This window comes from Mixophyes fleayi, chromosome 6 (assembly GCF_038048845.1).
Source record: "Mixophyes fleayi isolate aMixFle1 chromosome 6, aMixFle1.hap1, whole genome shotgun sequence".
In the NCBI taxonomy this organism is placed as follows: domain Eukaryota; kingdom Metazoa; phylum Chordata; class Amphibia; order Anura; family Limnodynastidae; genus Mixophyes; species Mixophyes fleayi.
The window spans coordinates 190,305,413-190,326,783 of NC_134407.1; the positions used below are offsets into that span (position 1 = coordinate 190,305,413).

At 38.1% G+C, this 21,371-nt stretch overlaps 1 protein-coding gene across 1 annotated transcript; it reads right to left on the reverse strand.

The window, feature by feature from the left end:
* Positions 1 to 807: 807 nt before the first annotated feature.
* LOC142095007 (BPI fold-containing family C protein-like) lies at positions 808 to 20,038 on the reverse strand. Its single transcript, XM_075177707.1, has 16 exons — positions 19,952 to 20,038; positions 19,381 to 19,502; positions 14,998 to 15,109; positions 13,213 to 13,341; positions 12,964 to 13,119; positions 11,924 to 11,987; positions 11,514 to 11,574; positions 6,753 to 6,844; positions 5,282 to 5,455; positions 5,153 to 5,200; positions 4,873 to 5,043; positions 4,678 to 4,763; positions 4,191 to 4,233; positions 3,145 to 3,205; positions 2,985 to 3,052; positions 808 to 1,177 (listed from the first exon to the last, which is right to left on the reverse strand). Exons 2-16 carry the CDS (start codon positions 19,487 to 19,489, stop codon positions 1,127 to 1,129), a joined length of 1,425 nt encoding a protein of 474 aa, XP_075033808.1. The 5' UTR covers positions 19,490 to 19,502; positions 19,952 to 20,038; the 3' UTR covers positions 808 to 1,126.
* Between the last annotated feature and the right edge of the window lie 1,333 nt (positions 20,039 to 21,371).

A 21,371-nucleotide genomic window follows, 5' to 3' on the forward strand; every position in this document is an offset into this window, starting at 1 on the left:
ACTTCTATTCACACTCAAGTTATACTATTTTAATTTATATTAATAAAATTTGATTAAGTTTTATATATTTCCATTATCCTCTGAGTGCCCCTAAAACACATAAGGGGGTAAATGTATCAATCTGCGGGTTCTTGAACACCCGCGTGTTCAGCCTCTTCCGCGATTAAATTTCAAGCGGAGCTGCATTGTAAAGGGTTAACTTCCCTTTACAATGCAGCGCCGCTTGAAATTTAATCGCGGAAGAGGCTGAACACGCGGGTGTTCAAGAACCCGCAGATTGATACATTTACCCCAAGGTGTTTTCTTGTTGTTTTCTCTACTTATTTGAATTTTTGTAGGGTGCACCTATCTCCAGATGTGAAGCCATTATATTTAACATTTGAGATTGAGAAAGAAGTCTGATTTCCATCTGGAATTTATAGGATTTTTCCTGGTGCGATAGGGAGGTTTGTTGGCACTTTAATACCCTGTACACATTTTACATGTCGATCTTATGACTGTATTAACCTTATGACTGTGTTGATCTTATGACTGTAGACATTTTCACTGTAGACTTCTCATTCCTAACCCTGATAATTTGATATATTGAAATATGAGGTCTGTAACCCCATACTTTCAGGAACTTTTCTGATTGGCCGTATGTGGGTTCTAGCCACACCCACTTCAAAACTACTTACAACGAGACGCCATTAAGGCATACAAAAAATACAAAAGGCTCTCACATCATATGGCTACTTGTCTAAAAAATATAACTGCATTCCTAATTGTAATAATTTTGATGCTTAAGAGATGTATACATATTCCAGACATTTTTATAACTATTTATTTCAAGGTATTTCAAAATCACCATTCTATAATTTATTGCAGATAATCGTAAAACATAATTCCTGAGGTATATCAATGTAAAAATTATAAATATACATTTTTAGCTTCAACATTTGTGGCTCAGAAAACAGTGTGTAAGAATACCACATTTGCTAAACATTTACCATCATAATAATGCATTCTGGAATTATAAAAAAAAATACTTGGCCTGTCACCATGAGAAAACTTTTACAAAATGATTTTGCTTTCTCAGATAGACTTGCCATTACGTAGAAACCATCCAATTCTGAATCTTCTAAAATCAAACATTTGAAGAGGCTCCTTTCAGACCTGCTGCCACCATCGCAAAGCCCTAGAATACATAAAAAATTAAAACATTGCAACAAAATATAAATGTCATTATGTCTAATAATAGGTAGACTCCCATGAATTCTATTTGTGGGTAATGCTTAATTTGGCATGTATAATTTCCGTTAACTCAAACTCCTAGTAGTCTTAGGACACAAGCTCAATAAAGGAGTCTGTGGGGAGCTTTGCAGAGGTGCTTTCAAATTGCTTTTTGAACACACAGAAAATTAGCCCCATTAACCAATTTGGGGAACATTGTTTCTGTATGCACTGGAACTCAAAACATAAAAAAAAACAAAACTCATGTTCACAGCATCCAAAGGGATTAAGAGACCCTTATTATCTGTGTGATCAAGGTCTTAGATGAAAATAGTGATGTGCCCTTTTAGTAATGTGCAGGTTAGACCAGTTATCACATGTTGCAACTGATCATTGTACATCACAGGGTAAGTTAACCAAGCAACCAACAGCCCTGGAATGATAAGTGCTGAACAGCAATGGAGCAGTGGGGAATGGTGGCAGCAATGGAAATTCCTCTTGCTAATCTGCAATTTATGCTCTTTACCTGAAGAATCCTTACATTGTGCAAAGCAAAAATACTAAATAATACTTTAAAAAATATGTGCACGGAGCTCTATTCTCATGTCCCTAAGGTTTTAGACCCAGCAACAAACATATAAAGTCTCTGATGCATTGAGGGTGTTGGAGGTTCTCTCCAGCATCACCAGGAGCCATGTGAGGTTTGCACAATGCTAAAAAAAACAACACATTCTTTGTGGGGAGGATTCATTTCAGCCCCAACTGGAACAATTTCGACAAGAGGCCAAGTGATGGCTCTACATGGATGACATCACTCTCTTCTGTGCAGATCAGCAGTCAGTGACAGCACTCTTCCAGACCTGCAAGAATTTCATCCAGGCTTCAGGGGCAAAGGGAAGTCAGAGGCAAAGTTTTTCAGACATCTCTTATCCCCTGCTTTATTCCCCTTCACGATCAAGTCAAACTTCATCAAGATTCTGGGTTAGTGGAGAGGGTGTGTCCCTAAAGTGATGGGAAGCGAGACTGGCAAATACAGAAAATTGGACCGTGGACCCTCAGAAACATTACCATCGAAAGGTAAGCACTGGTGCTGTGCAACAAGATCCTTCCTGTTCTTCAGTACATGGCCCAGGAGTGGCCACCACTTACTGTGGTCTGCAAGACCATCACAAGGACAGTCTTCCACTTCATCTGGGGCTCCAAACTGGACAGAGAAAAGTGGTCAGTTATGTACAAGGTGCCTGTCAAAGCGAGAAAGAGATACCTGATATCCCCACCATGGCTGCGAGCTTTCTTTGTTTGTAACTGCATCCGATAATGGCGATAAAAATCCTACTTATTGGCAGGATCAGGGACTTATTAATAAATAGGCCCCAAGATCTGTCCATGTGTGGTTATACTTAATACTTATACAAACCTCCCATTGCAATCAGCTGCACAATTTGCTGGAGGTGATGGTTTACATACGTTGTATTTTAATAGTTTTATATTTAAATGAAAGAATACATATATATATAGAAATTATGACATATTTTAAATCACCCACTTGTTTCAATTATTACACATACATCATTTTAACACTTTAACTTATTTTGGGAGCAAACTAGTACTTTCCAGATGTCAAAAACATGCTTCAGCCTTATTTCTAGAAAGTATATTGGTTAATAAGTGCAAATTAATTTTCACATTATAGCTATCTTAGATAATGTTACAAAAGAATGGACACATTGATGAGTTTTACATTATACAGGAAGAATCACCATACGTCTCACCTCTTTAATATTGATTGAGGGATTCTCCAGCATAGTACCAGGAATATAAATTCCTTGTGTCATTTTTTCTGCCAAATAAAAATACAATAATGTATTAATCATGTCAAAAGTCCCTGGTGTGAAAATTCTCTTATTAAGGCTGTGATTTGTTTATTTTTACCATTAACAGCTGGTACTGCCACCTCTTTTAATAGCTTCTTAACTCCTTCCTTTGTTACACCCTGTATACAATAAGGAAGCGGACACCAGAATGTTAGAGGAAGGTCACGTATTCTGAGATCAATACAGCTGCAACATCCATGAAAAAATATATCTTGACAAATTTTCAACTTCAAACAAATGACTCTCATAATGAGCAGTAAGTGCTCTTTGTTGGTAATTTTCTCTCCTTTTTTTAAGAATTGATTTATAAGATGTATAACAGTCACGCTCCACATACTTGTTTAGGGGTCTATCTGGCTAGACGGATGATTTTCTATTATTGCTTATCGTGAAATGTAGAAAATCACCAATCACTAATGAATTATTAAAATCCCGCCACGATACTGGTCCAGAGAGGTATGGGTTAAATTACTGCTTCATCAGGCCAGTCTCTGGGGATATGCTAATGTGTGATCCGACTTGAGCTTTCAGTTCCGCTAATTTAAAAAAAATATTATAAAAATCGAATTATAAAGGGATATATTCAAATTTTTTTTTTTTTTTAAAAAGGCCACTGAGAAAAAAAACTTTATTTTAAGAATAAAGCATTTTTTAAAATTAACTTTCTTCTTTTATCACTCATGCTTCACATTTATTTCTATAAAGCAGATTTGTTGAATAAGGGAAAATGGCGATAACAGAAGAAGGATTGCGACAATGTTTGCTCCACCATGGTGCTTGTTAAATAGACTTCCGCCTGCCTCACATAGGGAAGCTATTGGCTTCAATATCCGGCGATGACCCCTTGATGTATAGGTCGAAGATTATTCTCTGGCAAAAACACATACTTTCACCGGAGATAGGGCTTTTCGCCCTTCTAAAAGTAGCAGTCATAACCATTACATTGTACCTGAAAATAGTGGTTTCCTAAATTATCACCAGAATCCAGTTATGCAAAAGTGAAGGTAGAAAATGTACCATAAACCATATAAATAGGATTACCCATATAAAAATGGATAAACCTCAAGTTGGTTTTATTGAATAAATATAGGCAGTTTGTCCTACCTTTGGCAATTTAGTGTCAGACGGACTCTCGTCCATTTGTAACCTGTAAGGGAACACATTTTCTCGGTGAGTTTGGTGATAAATTTACACAACATCTTAAGGGTAACACAATGTAATATAAAGTAATAGCAGTGTCTTGGAGAATTAATAAGAATGGGTTTGCTGTTGCCAGTACATTTGTCTAAAGTGCAATTATTCATTCCTATTCCTGACAAAATCTGTTTTGTGTTACCATTGCTGCCCACAGTCACAGGATACACAGTGAAATATAATGTATTTTAGGGTAGATGAAGGGTTTTTATTGTCAGAACAGATATCTTTATAATTCTTGAGGGTGGAATAGAATCCACAGAATTAATTACATGGCTGGAGTGACGAGGAAGAAGGTGGTTTGAGAATGCAACGTTAGGCTTCTGTGGACAAGTGCCTAATGTACACATATTTTAGGAGGACAAAGTACAGGAGTATATCTTGGCTATCTTATCACCTGATCAGGCTGCTGGAACCCGTAAGGTTGAAACCTGGACCTCCTTTGGCATCTGACAAGGAAAAATTGGCATTGAATCTAGCCACCTGTATAAGGAATGAGAAGATATATCAGATATATTTACAAGTTGTATTAATAAATGTATAACTTTAATACATTGCTGAATGTCTACATCCTATATGAAGTGACACTTACTATTTTAACACCAAAGAGACGCTGGGTTCTGGCTTTCGGAGGACAAGCATATGTTTGAATAAGTCCATAAAAATCAACTGTCATATTGTTTGATTTAAGGTAGACTCTTGGAGGTCTGGTAGCAGATATTTGAATTTTCACAGGTGCCGGGTTTGGAAAACGTTGAGATATCTAAAACAAAAGCAATATTTAGAAAGCATCTGCCAACAGTTTCTATGGGAATTACTTTACGTAGTTCTCGGAGTGCTTAAGCGATGACATGGTGAATCTCTAGGCTCACCTCTGGTATGTAGACAGACAATTCTGATGTCGTTATCCTTTGGGAACCCTGAACAACATAGTAATTGTGTAAGTAACACAGACGCAATGCAGTTTATTTGTCCACGTGTCTCTTTTCCATCATACTTACTGCCATATGGGTGAGCTTTAAGTTTAAAGATCCAGCTGTGTAATAAGCATCACAGAGAGAATTAATTGAGGACTCGGATATCCCAACATAAATCATAGGCTCCTCTTGGACAGGGAGCATAATTGGTGTAGGAGAGAAAGCTGTCTCAGTCTGGTTACGAGTGTAGAAACGTCCCTGCATGGAGGAGATATTTTCAGTTCAGGACACTTTACGGTTCAATTTCCTATTCTGAGCACCGCCAAACACTTTGGTACATAATAACCATGTGACAATATAGAACATATCGTAGCAGTTGGACTCACATTACTATATCCGTCTTTAGCACTCTCTTTACGTGTGCTGTGGTTGTTTAGTAACAATCAAATATAAAATAACCCATAGCAACCAATCTGCAGTTTGTTTTATCAGATATTGTAAGCTGGACAGTGGAGCTCATCTAATAAGCTCAATGGATGTGCCCCACTGCACATAAATGGTCCATTCAGCGCACTTCAAGGTGCACGCTTACATTTCTGTTTTTGCAGATGTCTCCACAAACTAGAAGTGCACCAAGTTTGTGAGTAGGTGGAACAATCTGAAGATGAGCACTGTATAAAACATTACATCAACATTCTACCTCCTACCATTTTACTATTTATAGGGGTGACAGTTTACCCTTATCTCTCTGCATTGGCTGTGCTGTAATTTGTCTGTACCGCCTCTATACCTCCCAAAAGTCTAATTATTGTCAGGACTGTGTTTTGGTATATCAGAAGGTAGGTGTGGTTTTACAGTAATGTGAGTGGGGTTTTGGCAGATGGGGGGGGGGGGGTATTTTGAAGTTGATTTTGCTTTTGAAAATGTTGGGAGATATTTTGTAGCATATAATATGTGTCGCTGCTTCTCTCCATTGTGGAAATAGTCTCCCTTTAAGTCTTTTTGCTTAGATTTTTCGGTGGGAACAATATATGCGAAAGAGGATCTCAACTATTAAAATTAAAATGCACTATATTATTAGTCGAACTGACTGCGGGCAATTATCTTTAGCCAATTGTTAATCCATTGGTATAGCATTCTATACCTTGGCATGCAATAAAAATATGCTGCATGCAAATAATCGCTTTACTGCAGGAAACACTAGTGATCATGTCACAGATTTCTGCTGTCACTAGTGGCGACATATGATGCAGTTTACATATTTGGTTAAATAATACAAAGACAAAGGTTTGGCATCCATTGATCATGTAAGCACATCATGAGAGATGAAGCTTACTAGCAGCTAGAGTGTCCTAGAAACCCCATTCCTGATGTTAGGACAATGAGGATTATTTACTGTGACATTGCAGATGTGCAGTAATCCACAGCAATAAGTCAGTTAGTCTAACTTGCACAATTAAAGCAAATGTCTATGCTATTGATTACTGCACATTTGTTAATAACCTACATCATCACATTTTAGTAATTCTTGGACTGGGAAACAAGTGATACTTACCTTTAAATCTATGTCAGCGTACTGGTCTGAAATCTCTGGATTACCCACAAGAGACATATCAATGTCAATGAACGGACTGAGGGTCAAATTCACTGCAGAAAATAAAATGTAATAACAAAAATTTAGCTGCCATTTTCAATTTTTATTATTATTGTTATTATTATTATTATTATTATTATTATTATTATTATTATTAATAAACATTCTTTGAATACTTTTCAAAAATGACATGCGCACAGTACTGGTATCAAGCGAAATGGGTGACCCTGTTCAATCCTGCTTACAACCTGAACAAGAGGCAGGACTGAAACAAAAGACACAAGGGGCTAGATTTACTAACAGGCGTGATGCATGGCGCCTTGAAGCCGCCATGCATCGCGGCGGTTTTGCGGCGGGTTTGCATTGCAAACAGCCGGATTTACTAATGGGTGCATTTCAGCTTCAATTTGAAGCCGCCGGCGATGTCACGGCAGGATGTAATGCTCAAAGCTGCCGGCGGCTTTGAATAGAACATGGCGCTTTTGCTTTAAATGACGGTGCTTTCGTGAAAAGGCGGTTTTTTGAAAATTACACCTGTCTCCTGGCCTGTTACTATTGGCTATTTTCAAACTCAGGAGATTTGACATCACAAGCCATATATAAACCACTGGCCTGACACTTTTTTCTCTGATAGGGTTTTGAGGAGTTTTGAGAGAGGAGTTAGTTGGTTTGTGCTTTGTGAGAGTTGGACTTTGGTGGATTGGTGGAGCGATATCTGATTGAAGTGTGAGTAGTCCTGTGGTATTTTTCTGTTTTGTACATTTATTTTCTCTTTTATTTTCTGTCTTGTATTTTTTGTATTTGACTTGTCCTTTGTCTGTGTTACTTGTGTGTGCCTGTGTGGAGAGTGTGTCTGTATTTAGTGTAGTTTGTCCTTTGTGTTTGTAAGTCTTTCTGTGTTTTCTGTGTTTGGCATTTATTTGTCATTATGTCCAGAGATAGGAGGGGAGAACAGGCTGAGGAGAGGGAGATGGAGGTTGAGGGGTCAGAGGAGGGAGAGGGAGAGGTTGAGGAGACAGGACAGGGCAGGAAGACCAAGGCAGGGAGGAATGTGCGCTTCTCACATGATGAGAATTGTGTGTTGGTGCACAATATCATTCCCTGCTACGAGGTCATCCTAGGCAACCTGGCAGCCCGGACTCCTCTAAGGCGGCGTCACCAATTGTGGGGGCGTGTCTTTGATGCCATGAACGCGGTGGACCCACTGAAGCGGACAGTGGCACACTGCCGCAAACGCTTCTTTGATATTAAGAGGAGGCTTAAAGAGAAGATGGCCAAGGAAAGGAGGTCTACAAGGCACACAGGTGGTGGCCCCCCACTTCGTATGGAGTACACCACATATGAGGAGGAGCTGCACCACATAATGCCGGCTGAAATTGTAGAGGGCATAAATGTGCAGGACACAGATTGAAAGGAACCTGTTGCCAAAAAGTGAACTGCACACAGTAGTTTGTGTAGTCCTGACACTGCATTAGAGCGGCTGGTTGTAGGCTCCAAATCATCCTTCACTTGCTCATACAGTGCCATGAGGTTAGTACGATTGAGGCGAAACATTTGTACTACCTCCACATCAGCCAAAGACTCCAGATTCAAACGCACTGGAAATTCACGTAGAGTGTGGGGTCTTTGCAGGCTCCGCGGAACAGATGCCAACTGCTGTTCATCCTCCTCCTCCTGGCGCCTTTCTGCCTCCATCAGGTAAAAAGCTGCAAACATACACTGGCAAGAATGCACCACATTACCTGCAAAAGCCATTCTCCAACAAACCCACACCTGCCAAATAATGAGGGGCCCTTTTTGTAAGCATCATGATTAACTGGTGGGCAATAGACGGTGATTTTCTGTGATTGCTTCAGGCAGAAAAAACATTTTTCACATGTGGATTGCATTAGCATTAAAATAAGGGTTAGCTATGTAATGCAACAATTCCCATCCTAATTTCTTTGAGGCAACAGTATTCTAGTGGATTTTTGGAAAGTAAAAAACAACTAGAAAAGGAAAGGTGAAATGAGATTTTACTATGCAATCATACTGGGTGAAAAAATAATGCAAAAAAAAAACAGTAGTCTGAAATTTCATGACACTTTGGCCATTTTCTATACACTGTCCTAATGGGTCATTGGACATGAAATAGGCCTTTCTCTTATGGTCTGATTGGCAAAATACCTAAAAAAGCACACTGTTTGAACCATCACGCCGCTCACAAGCAGCGCTTTCATTTTGGTCTTTTGAATGGTGGTTTTCCGGCGGCTTTATAAACCCCCTAATAGTAAATCCGGCTGTTTGTATGTTGAACATTGTTGAAACCGTCATGGCGCTTTATACAGAGGCGGGTTTGAAAACATCTTTTCTGGTCGTTTGGACGGCGGGTTTAGCCTTAGTAAATCCGGCGATGGCTAAACCGCCGCCAAACCCGCCGAAAGTCAGCGGGTTTACAAACACGCCTGATAGTAAATCTAGCCCAAGGGCTTGTTTGGTGGTCTAGCCACAGATATTTTTACATTTAGGGCTTTATGCTGTGCAACTTCTAGATGAACAGTGTTTCATCCACTCATCGGTACCAGAGGGTCTCCTAAAATATGGCAACACATCCCTTTTTGGCATTTATTCTTGCTATACACTTTCCATGTACAAGGTACATGGTATAGTAATGAACCTTGTACAGGCATTGCCTCCTTAAATTATTACCTGAACAAGTCGGATCACATTGAGTCTCTTCAATGTGACGGCAGCCACCGCTTATATCGGCGAGCAACTCTTCAGTTCCCTCCAACCGGGGTAAGCACTGTCGGCTTTTCCACGGCTGGAAAACTGACTACCACCGGTTATATCTACCCTCATTAATATGTGATGAATTCTATATACACCTTCAGATTATCCATGAAAATAATAATGAAGCTGAAGTGGTGCCCCTTGATGCCACCAAAGCTTTTAGCTCAGTAGGATGGGCAAATAGTTGAGAGATTATGCATATATTTGGTTTTGGACATGGGTTTGTAAATTGGTTTAAGTTATTTTATTTGGCACCAGTAGAAGGATTCTATACTTGTGGCTGGGTCTCTTCCACTTATTATTTGTGGAGAGCAGCAGAGTAGGGTTGCCCATGTTTGCTAGCAATGTTTCATCATCATCATTTATTTATATAGCGCCACGGATTCCACAGCCCTTGTACAGAGAACTCATTTATATCAGTCCCTGCCCTATTGGAGCTTACAGTCTAAATTTCCTAACATACACAAACAGACAGACAGACAAGGACTAGGGTCAATTTTGATAGCAGTCAATTAACCTACTAGTATGTTTTTAGAGTGTGGTAGGAAACTGGAGCACAGAGGAAACCCACGCAAACACGGGGAGAACATACAAACTCCACACAGATAAGACCATGGTCGGGAATTGAACTTATGACCCCAGTGCCGTAAGGCAGAAGTGCTAACCACTTAGCCACCATGCTGCCCCCCAATGTTTGTGCTGGCATCAAAACCCTTAGCCTTCTTGATCAGAAAAGACCCACATATTAAGGGTCTTCGGGTGGGAAACTTGGTCCACAAACTTGCATTATAGGCAAATTACATGCTTTATTTCTGGAAAATGTTAAAGATCAGGTCCATGCTATGGGTGGTGGAGGTTTTTGGGTGCTTCTCTGTCCTTCATATAAACTGTGATAAGCCAATATATTTCCCATTAAGGTGTTTGCTCCAGAAAGTTAAAATTATTATAAATCCCAAAGTCATCTACGTCCTTCAATATGCTGGAAAATATATTCAATAGAATGTCTATTAAAAAACAATCAATATCTATCCTATCTGGTCTCTCTTATTATGTCTCCCAAATGGCTCACTTAAAAGTTTGGTTGCAGGGGTCTAGTTGATTTTTTGGTTTGATAAAAAGGGGCTAAGCACATGTGTTTACAGTTTTTTTTAGGTGTATTCAAGCCAGGAAGTATGCATGCCACTCCTTAGGGCAAAATTATCTGTGAACTGGTACATAAATTCTAGGGAGACAAGGTATCAACTCAGACACTGCGGGAGAACTACCTTTTCAGAGTGGGCAAATGATTGGTCAAAGTAGAAATGCAGTAATAGTTTGTTAAACAAAGGCCAGATTATCATAATCAAAATGGAAAATTACAGTTTACAGTAAATGACCTCAAAACTCAATATTTCTAGTTAGTATGGTTACATAAAACATATTTATTTACATTTTATATTTTTTTTTTAAATTACGGCACTAGAATATTTTTTATTTAAACTAAGAAGCTTAGCGGGCACACGTATGCAAACCTACAGCTTGGGGTGGCCAAATTGGATAGATATAGCCCCATGGCCAACAGTCCTATCAGCTAGATCACATATAACAATGATTTTCAGGGAAGACTAAAAATAACTTGATCCACTTCGTTCAGATCACTCTCCTGCATCATGTTTGTAATATGGCCACAGTGTTACTGAGGAAATTTGACAATATCACCAATTATATTGCAGAATATGTGGCTAGAGGTGAATGAGGTTAAGTGAAAAGTAAAAACCACAGATAAATTGAATTGTTTTCATTTGCTGAAATTGTGCTGAAAAACTTTGTCAGTAGAAGAATCCATGCAGATTTTTTATTTATGTTTTAAACTTTTTTTTTAATGGTTGGAGGAGAGGATGAAAGCATTGTGTACATGCCCTTAAATTGTACAAAATACAACTCTAAAATTAATTCAAAAGAATTACTCACAATTTAAATGGCTCAAGGACTGTTCCCATTTTTTCACTTCACTTTTTATTGAAGAACATAGCTGGAGTAATGACAACATTTCCAATTATAACATTTAAAGTAGCTTAGGCTTTACACTAATACACACTATAAATATTTGCTAAGTACTCTGTTACAGCTATATAGCTAATTATTAGATAGATAGATAGATAGATAGATAGATAGATAGATAGATAGATAGATAGATAGATAGATACTCATTCCTGGATTCCATTCCCAACACTGCTTCTCCGGGAAATCCTGCATCTTTCCTAAGTGTTTATTAATCCCTTTCTATGTTTTCATTGTAGACAATGGCAGGCTAAAATTTGTTTAGGAGACCATACCAATTCTGGATGTTTAGGAACACTATATATCTTTACAGATCTTACCTGCTGGTTAAAGTTTGTTCGAACCAAATTCTCAATAGGTTGTCTAAGAGCGTCATAGACATAACTTAAGAAAAGAGAAATAAATTATTAGCTCCTGAGAAAGCTGGTAGGATACTGGTGAAAAATATACAGTAACAGTTGTCATTATTCATCAGTGATTTATTTGTTTTATTAAGTTGTATTTATTAGATTTATTAGGGTTAGGTTTATTAGGTTGTATTTTGCTTTATATAATGCTATGGTTTTACAACATTAAAGCCCTTTTGTTACTAAATCCAACATTCACTCTATTCATTTTGTATCTCGATGCACCCAACGAGTACACCCAACGAGTACAATATCGTACATGAGTACCTTTTACCAAAGAAAGCATAACTGCATAACTGGTTTTAATTTCACTTACCCAGACACAATAACAAATTAAAGACAACTTTAGATATTTTAAAAACAAATTGGATATGGGTACAAGAGTACCCAGATATCGATATATTTTTTGCCTTGTCCAATGTGAATGCATTATATACTTTAATATTCTGCGGTTAAAAAACAATTGAAATACTCCACTCCCACACACCCCATTTAATAATACATTTCTTTTTGTTGGTTGTGTGTTTGTTTCTCATTTACTGTTGTATTATAAAAATTCTTGAATAAAAATTTGTTCTGTTAAAAAGCAAATGGAAAGTTTAATGTTTACTGTATTAGAAAACATAGTTACTGAAAAAGCTATACATGGAAATGCACTACCTTTGCATTGTCTGTCAAAACGGCAAATAAAATTGTCATGCAAAGAACTGCCATTGTGTTTTATAATCTGGTACATTCTGACACCCTGTTCACCTGCTAGTCAAGTGTGTACATGTACTGCTCAATGAATTAAACGATCATCCTTGCTCTGCTGCATTCTTTGTAATAGTCACCTTTTATTCTACCTTTTTATTGTTCTCAAATAGCTTGGAGTAACAGGTGGATTTATATTCTATAATGGCCTAGAAACTTTGTTAAACAATCAACTAATAGTTACATTAATTCTCAGTTACCTTACTCCGCCAATCATCTTGAAATCAGTCCCTTGAACATCTGATTGGCAGTCAAGCACGAAAACAGATGGCATGCCTGTATCACTTCGATGAACCAACAGGACCACGGATAGAGATATCCCGGTTAAAGTCAGCACGCTTGATCCGCTATCTTTACTGAAATTAAATACAAATCTCTCAGTTATTAATTTGTCTCACAGCAATGAGGTAATATCACTGCGATCTTCAGGAAAAAAAAATATTACTTACATTAACGAGCTCTCTATTTTCCAGTTACAATTGATTGTAGCGCTACCGTCTTGCATTGTTATCTTCAATCCGGTTTCAGGCACCCATGTTGCAGATATATTTGTAGAATTAAAATGTACCATCCGCATGCTGAAAAATTAAGCCCACATATAAATTAAGGTACAATATATTGTTCTGTATTACCCTGACTTTCTACTGAAGTTTTGTTAAAAAGTTCACATTTATTAGACATTTCCTCTTCATCATCACAACCTGCTATAGCTACTCCAACAGCTCAAATGCTTGTTAATGTGGAGCTGATATAGGAAAGAAAGCTAATGCTAGTCACTGCTTATGATCCAGTAATCTGCAGTCTGTACAGAGCCTTTACATTACCTAAGACATTGGAAAGCCAATCACATCTTTTGCTTCAGATCTTCCTCAGTAAGAAGCACTGCTTCCTAAATTATTTGTGGCATTACTCATAGATCCGACAGTATGCTGAAAGTATTTTACACATAGTTGTACATATTCTAATGTTGAAACATGGCATCACTTGCTCTAGACATAAGTGATGGAAAAGATGTTTTTACATCAATTATCCAGCTTATTCCAAATTGAAATATGTAGAAGTGAAAACAAACGATTGTCTCATTGTGAGATGTCTTAAGTTAGGAGGAATATGTGACAAAGTACAATAGGAAGGAAGACAATCAGTTCACAGAAGGACGGGCAACCTGAATCTTTTAAAACAGTAAATTTATATTAATGAAAAGGAATTGGAATATGACTTAGGCAAGGCTAAACAAAGTGTTTTCTTTTATTGGAAGGCTAATCAATATACATATTCCCTAACACTGGTATATTCTATCAACCTTTGAACCTCTTGGCCTGCTTCCCTAGCCCTGTTTTCTTAAGCTTAGACCTACTTCCCGCTGATTACTATCATCACTCTACCATCACTCTCACTATATATACCAGCAGAATATCCTGTCCTACATATATATCTGCCTGTATTAATCACATGCAAATCCCATCCTATCTACAGTATATATTCTGTTCTCTATCAGCTTGTTTACAATATACACCTGTTTTTTTCTGGCAACTATACAAGACAGTGCCCATAGGCAAGTGGGCAGTGTAAGGTACAGTGCCTATTATCTGGTGGGCAGTGTACAATACAAAACCCATTCATGGTGGCCAATGTAAAATTCAGAATCCATACACTAGAGGATAGTATACATTTCAGAGACCTTTCCCTGACAGTTAGTAGACAATTTAGACCCTTTTTATTGTTGAATTATTTACAATGCAGAGCCACTGCCTGCATGTAACTAGTGCCCAGTGTGCATTGTAAATCTCAATTCCTGGTGACCAGCATACAATACATAGTTCATCCATGGTAGCCAATTGTAAAGCACTACGGAATATGTTGGCGCTATATAAATAAATGATGATGATGATGATTGTTAATGTAGAGCCTTTTCCATGGAGACTTGAGGGCACTCATTTCCACCCATGCTACCAGGTCAGTGGGCTTCTACCAGCCTCTGATATATTGGCTATTAGCAACTCTGTTTCCTCTACTCCAGTGAACTCAGTCAATTGGAGTCCAATGGAGCACAGGAACTTGAATGCTATAGAAAAACATATTGATAGCGTTGAGAAGGAACAGTGCTGTTACTAGCCAATAAAACAAATTATTTGCAGCTATATCATTCTGCAGGATTTAACATCAATTATTTTTCATATCATAAAAGAATCATGAGTTCCAAAAATACATGTTCTCCACATCTGTCTACTCACTTTGTAAACTCATATTTCATCTCCTCAGATGCAATGATTGTACTTCCACCGGAATCTGGGAGTTGATATTCTTTGTTTTGTGAAATCATATCATTTATTAGATTTTTCACACCTATAAAAGACAAATAAACAATCTGGTGTCAGGTATTTTTGGAGTCAAAGTGTTCAGTCTCATGTTTGAGCTTTTGACGGAATCTTTCAGCTGCAGGGTCAACTGCAGCAGTCTCCAGCTGTACTGTAGAATAAAGCATCAGGAGTGCTTTTTGAAGGTATAAAATCCCACACTCATTGGCCAAGTCTGCCTCTGCCCACATTCGTACTTTGTATTACCACCCACCCTTGTCTCAACCTCAACCCTCCCCATTAGATTGTAAGGTCTCACAAGCAGAGTCCTCTCTTCTCCTGTCATCTTGTCCACTCCAACACTTATGGCTGTGCGTCCTTGTACCCTACCTCTGGCATGTTCTATGCTACACTTGTTTATTACATACCTTACCTATTAAGTCTTATGTTCAGTACTATGCTTCATTTATTGCTAATGTTGTATTTAGCCTTATTAATTGTTTTGTATTTTCTCTTTGCTTGTTTTCTATTTTGACTGTTGGTATTCTATGTCTTTGTACTATACTCTGTTTCCCCATTGTATGTCGTTACAGAATTTTGTGGTGCCTTATGAATAAATAATAACAACATGAAGAAAAACAATAATAATCATCATCTAAATACAAGAAATATTAATGCATTTTAGGGCTTATTTTGGAGGTACACAATTTAGTTATAGGAATTAGGGTTAACATAAATGGTAATGTGTACATTTACTTTGTTCAATTTTTCTTGTGCAATCTAAATAAAAAATATTTATTTAACATCGGTAGCAAAATAAGTACCTATCTACCGCTCAAGATATAAAATTCACTTGAACAGTCAGCGATTAAAATATATTTTCTTGGTGTACCTAACACATAACAAAAATGTTGGTTGATAATATATAAAGTGCGTTAATACATTTTATCTACCTGCTTGCTATTGATATTGGACAACACAGTTGGATGTATTTGCGCATTGAGCATATACAGAAAAAAGAGTATGTTGAGACAACAGTAGTACGTGCATCAGTCATAGAATTGTGTATGCATATACCTAACAAGACAGTGTACATGTGGCTTGACAGTGATACTAGTAAATGCTAAAGTTAAATGTACAACTCTAAATGAGACCTGTTATGTCTACGTTAAACATTTACAAATAAAACATCACTGAGTGTTCATGTGCTCTCCACCAGGAGAGTTTTATACTTACAGAAAAGATTACTTATCCTTCAATGCTAAAATCTAATAATAAAAAAATCACTTTGGGTGGAGTACAAAGGGTTAACATAAACACTAAGACCACTTTTTTTGTACAAAGACAATGAATCAACCAATGGGTCATGACTGAATCAATGAGTCAGATGTAGGTTCCGCTGTTGTTTTCAGGGGTCATTGGTCAGTGGAAAGGTCAAGGAAGGTAGTGTGTCTTAGAAATATAAACACTCATTGGCCACTTTAGTAAGTACACCTTTCTAGTACTGGGTTGGACACTCTTTGCCATAGAACAGCCTGAATTCTTTATGGTATGGATTCAACAAGGTGCTGGAAACATTCCTTACAGAACCTGCTCCCTGGTTATATGACAGCATCACGCAGTTGCTGTAGATTTATTAGCTGCACATTCAAACTACTAATGTTCTATTTCAATACATACAAAAGGTGCTCTGTTGGATTAAGATCTGGTGACTGTGGAGGTCATTAGAGTATACTGAATTCATTGTCATATTTGGGAACCAGCAGGAGATGACGTGTGCTTTGGGACATGCTGCATTATCCTCCTGGAAGCAGCCATTAGAAGATGGGTAGTCTGTGCCCATAAAGAGATGTACATGGTCATCAATTCTCAGGTAGGCTGTGGCATTTTTTTCTTTAATTGGTATTGGCACAATTGGTATTAAGGGGCCTAATGCATACCGATAAAAATGCCCCATACCAATATACCACCACCAGCCTGCACTGCTGACACCTGGCAAGATGGATCCACGGATTCATGTTTACTCCAAATTCTGTCCCTACCATCTGCAAGTCACAGCAGAAAATGGAGATTTTTCAGACCAGGCAATGTCTTTACAATCTTCAACTGTCCAGTTTTGGTCAGCCTGTGCTCACTTTGTCCTCAGTTTCCTTTCTTTTCTGATAGAAGGGGAATATTGTGTGGTCTTCTGCTGCTGTAGCCCATCCACTTCAATGTTCAATGTGTTGTGCATTCAGATATGCTCTTCTACATGCCACTATAACACATGGTTATTTGGGTTACAGTTGCCTTCCTATCAGCTTGAACTAGTCTGGTCATTCTCCACTCTCTTATTAACAAGGCATTTTTGCCCACAGAATTTCAACTCACTGGATGTTATTTTTAATTTGTGAACCATTCTCTGTAAATTCTAGAGACTTTTGTGCATGAAAATCCCAGTTTCTAAAATGCTGAAACCACCCCTTTCTGGCACTAACAATCATTCCACAATCAAAGTCACTTAGATCACATTTCTTCTCCATTCTGTATTTGGTCTGAACAACAACTGAACTTTTTGAACATCTCTGAATGCTTTTGTGCATTGAGTTGCAGCCAGATAAATGGCTGATTAGATATTTGCATTAATGAACGTTAATTTAACCGCTAATAAAGTGGGGCTATATAGTTCTATTTGGGGAATCCCCAGGAATAAGCTGGGACAGCTGTCCTGGAAGAGCTCTCGGCCCATGATTATTTGGGCTATTATACCCCGGATTTGGATTGTCACCAAGGTGGAGCGTCAGGTGGATCGTGGAGTGGGCACTGTGAAGTTAACCCTTAGATTATATGGCATGACACACATGGCCTTTGAGTGCAATTGTTTGCCTAATATGCCCCTTCTTTTAAGAATTTAAAATGTAAGATTTTAAATAAAAGAATGTGACAATATTCTCTCCACTGCTTGGTGTCATCTCTATTATTGAATTAGTGATTGTGATTTGATTGTTAGACAGAGGGGCACAGTGCCAACGAACAAGAGGGCATGAATCTCTGCATTTTACTCCTTTATGAACAGAAAGTTTTCACCGATTGACCCCAATTCATTGATTCACCGATAATAATTTTTTGCACTGCGTCCATCAGGAATACCTTTTATTTCTTAGACTACATATGGAAATGTTATTTTTTTGGGGAGGGGGCAGTAACAGATGTATAAATATCCTTTTGATTTATGTTCATTATTTAAGGAAAATTGGGCAAATATGTAAAAAATACACTTTTCCCACGATTCTTACCTTAGTTACTTTCATGTAAAAAAAAAGAAACCCCTTAACCTATCCTGTGATTTCTAATGCTTATGGTGATACCGTATATTGGAAATTGATCTCCGACATCAAGTGTTAGTAAATTTTCCTCCCACAAAGCAAGAAACGCTCCTACAAACAACCCATATAAACCACTTTATCTTATTTAAATAATCTTGCCCTTGGAAACAAAATCTTGCTCTGGCATGTGGTTGCAGAAGTTGGCACATTCATGCACCTTATGTGAACTTAACAAGCAGTGTCCCTGATCGGCTCAATTCTTCCGATCAGAGACTGCAAACTTTTGCACCCCTGCAGACGCCCCCCATCTTGGCACAATAATCACTTTGCTGCCTTGCGAATCCAGATTCAATTGCGCAAAACCATAATGTTACCTGTCTGCTTCCAGGCTGTAAGCAGATCTATTCACACCCACATGATTAAATGAATGTACTGATATGGTTCTTTGCCCTAATATAGGGGGTCCAACTCTGCTGACATCTATGTGAGACGGGTTTATGGGGCCCTGCTGCGACCTCTGCTACACTGGTAATTCTGTCAAATATTTTAGTTTCTAATATTTTGGCCGTAAAATAGGTTTTGGCAAAGGTGTAAATATGTGATTGCAAAGGAAAGTTTTGCTCTTGTTATAGATTTTCTTCTGTTGTAAAACAATAATTTTATTTGTGTTGATCTAAAAAAAAATCCATCCAACGGCACAAGTGTTGTTAATCCATTGAGAACGCTGTCTTCGACTTTGACAAATGAGCAGAGTAAACGACTGTACTGTCAATGCAAAGATGAGTAAGTTTCCACAGGAATCAATGTGTTGTATGCATCATGTGGTTTCCCTGCATCCAAAATGCCTAAACTGTCTACTTGAGAATGTACCTTGAGGCTCTACATTTAAAATATGACAAAATATATAAGCTGACCACAGCACCAGGTTTTGTGAACCTCCCCCACAGTTATGTATATATTATTGTTAGTCTAAATTAGGATTTGAATAGCTGCACACAACACATTTGCAACCCACCTCTGTCCAAGGCATTTTCTGTGACCCGGATCTTGATCCCGGGATTGTCTGAATAACTCATCCCAGATAGACTCAGAAGAATGGAGGTAATTGCGGTGAACCACAGCATTGCTCCTGAATGTCTATTAACAAACAATACAAATAATTACTACCTCTTTAATAAAACAGAAATACAGCATGATGACATAACATTTAGTAGCAAAAGAAGAGTTATAAATATCCGTTTCTACATTGTTGTTTGATGGCAAACAGCTGAGCAATAAGGTTAATTGTGTGTAATTATCTAGAAAATCACAATAAAGAGTGTTACATGAGAACCTAGAATGGTACATATACTGATATTTCTTCATGGCAAAACATTAACAAGGACAAAGTTGTCTGTATTAAATCCCACTAATTAGAATCTGTTTATAAATTATTAGACTGTAAAATAAAAAAAACTGGTTACAATGGACTTTTTGCTATTTGCCTTCTCTATTACTTCTAAGTCTGCAGAGAAATGCAATATTAATACATCACCCATCAAGGGACAGTGTCTCACACGCTGATATCACTAAGGTCGGAGACATACCTGTATGTAAGTACAAGCAAGATGAAGTGTTTCGTAGTCCAGTGTCAGTCAACAATAAGCAACTGATGCTTCTTATTTGTACAGATCATGGACAGTAGGTTAATAAAAGGTTATTAGTCACAGATCTGGTTCTTCTTCTATTTCGGGTGTGGAATTAGGGAGGAGCAGACTGCATGTGACTTTACTGTAATATTTATGACGAAACACTGAATAACAATATAAGGTGATCCATACCAAGCTACCATTGTAATCGTAATGATGATCATTATTATTTAATTTACATTTCAGAACATGCTTTAGTTTGTATTTCATAGTTATAATAACATGCCATCTTTAAAAACAGTCTTTAAAACATCGTTAACTGCTGTGAGATGATCGTGAGGATTTAATAATTATATATGACAAAAGAATATATTTTACCTCTGGGTAGATATCCTACATCATGGGACACCTACTAAGGCAGGCCAAGATAATAACTGATACAATGGGACAGTGTTTCCCAATCCTAGTCCTAAAGTACCCCTAACAGTGCAGGTTTTCCAGGTGACCAGTGATACATATATACCACCTGTGGATCTTTCAAAATTAGTCAATCAGTAAGGATTACACCTGTGCTTCACCAAAGAGATATGGAAAACCTGCACTGTGAGGACTAGGGTTGGGAAACAGGGTGGGGTACGCGTTGCCGATGCTGATAAATCCGACGCTGAGGGCACCTACAAAAGAAAACTAATTTGAGAAGATTATGACAAGAATATACACAGACTTATCTGATCAGCGAATGTTCACATATCCGATCCTAGCAAAACACTGACAGGAGCTTCTTCCGAATGCACAGGTGTCCGGCAGTAGTGTCTGACGTCAGTGCGCTCTCAATGAATTTGTATTTAAAGCGGCAAGGTCGGAACCCCTCTCTTAACAGTTAACCTGCGTGGTCCCGACATTGCCGCTTTAAATAAAAATTCATTGAGGGCGCACTGATGTCAGACACTACTGCCGGATACCTGTGCATTCGGAAGAAGCTCCTGTCAGGGTTTTCCAAGGATCGGAAATGTGGACAGTCGCTCATCAGGTAAGTCTCTGTATACTATATTCTTGTCATTTTCTTCTCAAATCGTTGTTCTATTGTAGGTGTCCTCAGCGTCGGATTTATCAGCATCGGTGAAGAGACTACAACAGGGGAAACACTGCAATAGGGCATACAATCAAGGTTTGCTTCAGTAATAAATTGGGATACACATGTATTGGGTGTTGGATATAGCATTATGGTAACAGGTTGAAAAATTGGGGATGTAATAAAACAGTGGTGTGCCCTAGGGACAGGGCTGGATTAAGGGAAGGGAGGCCCTCAGGCTAAGGGTACTGTGAGGGCCCCCCCCATGAAGCCCCCCAGCCATGAGGTCCCCCCCGTGAAATCACC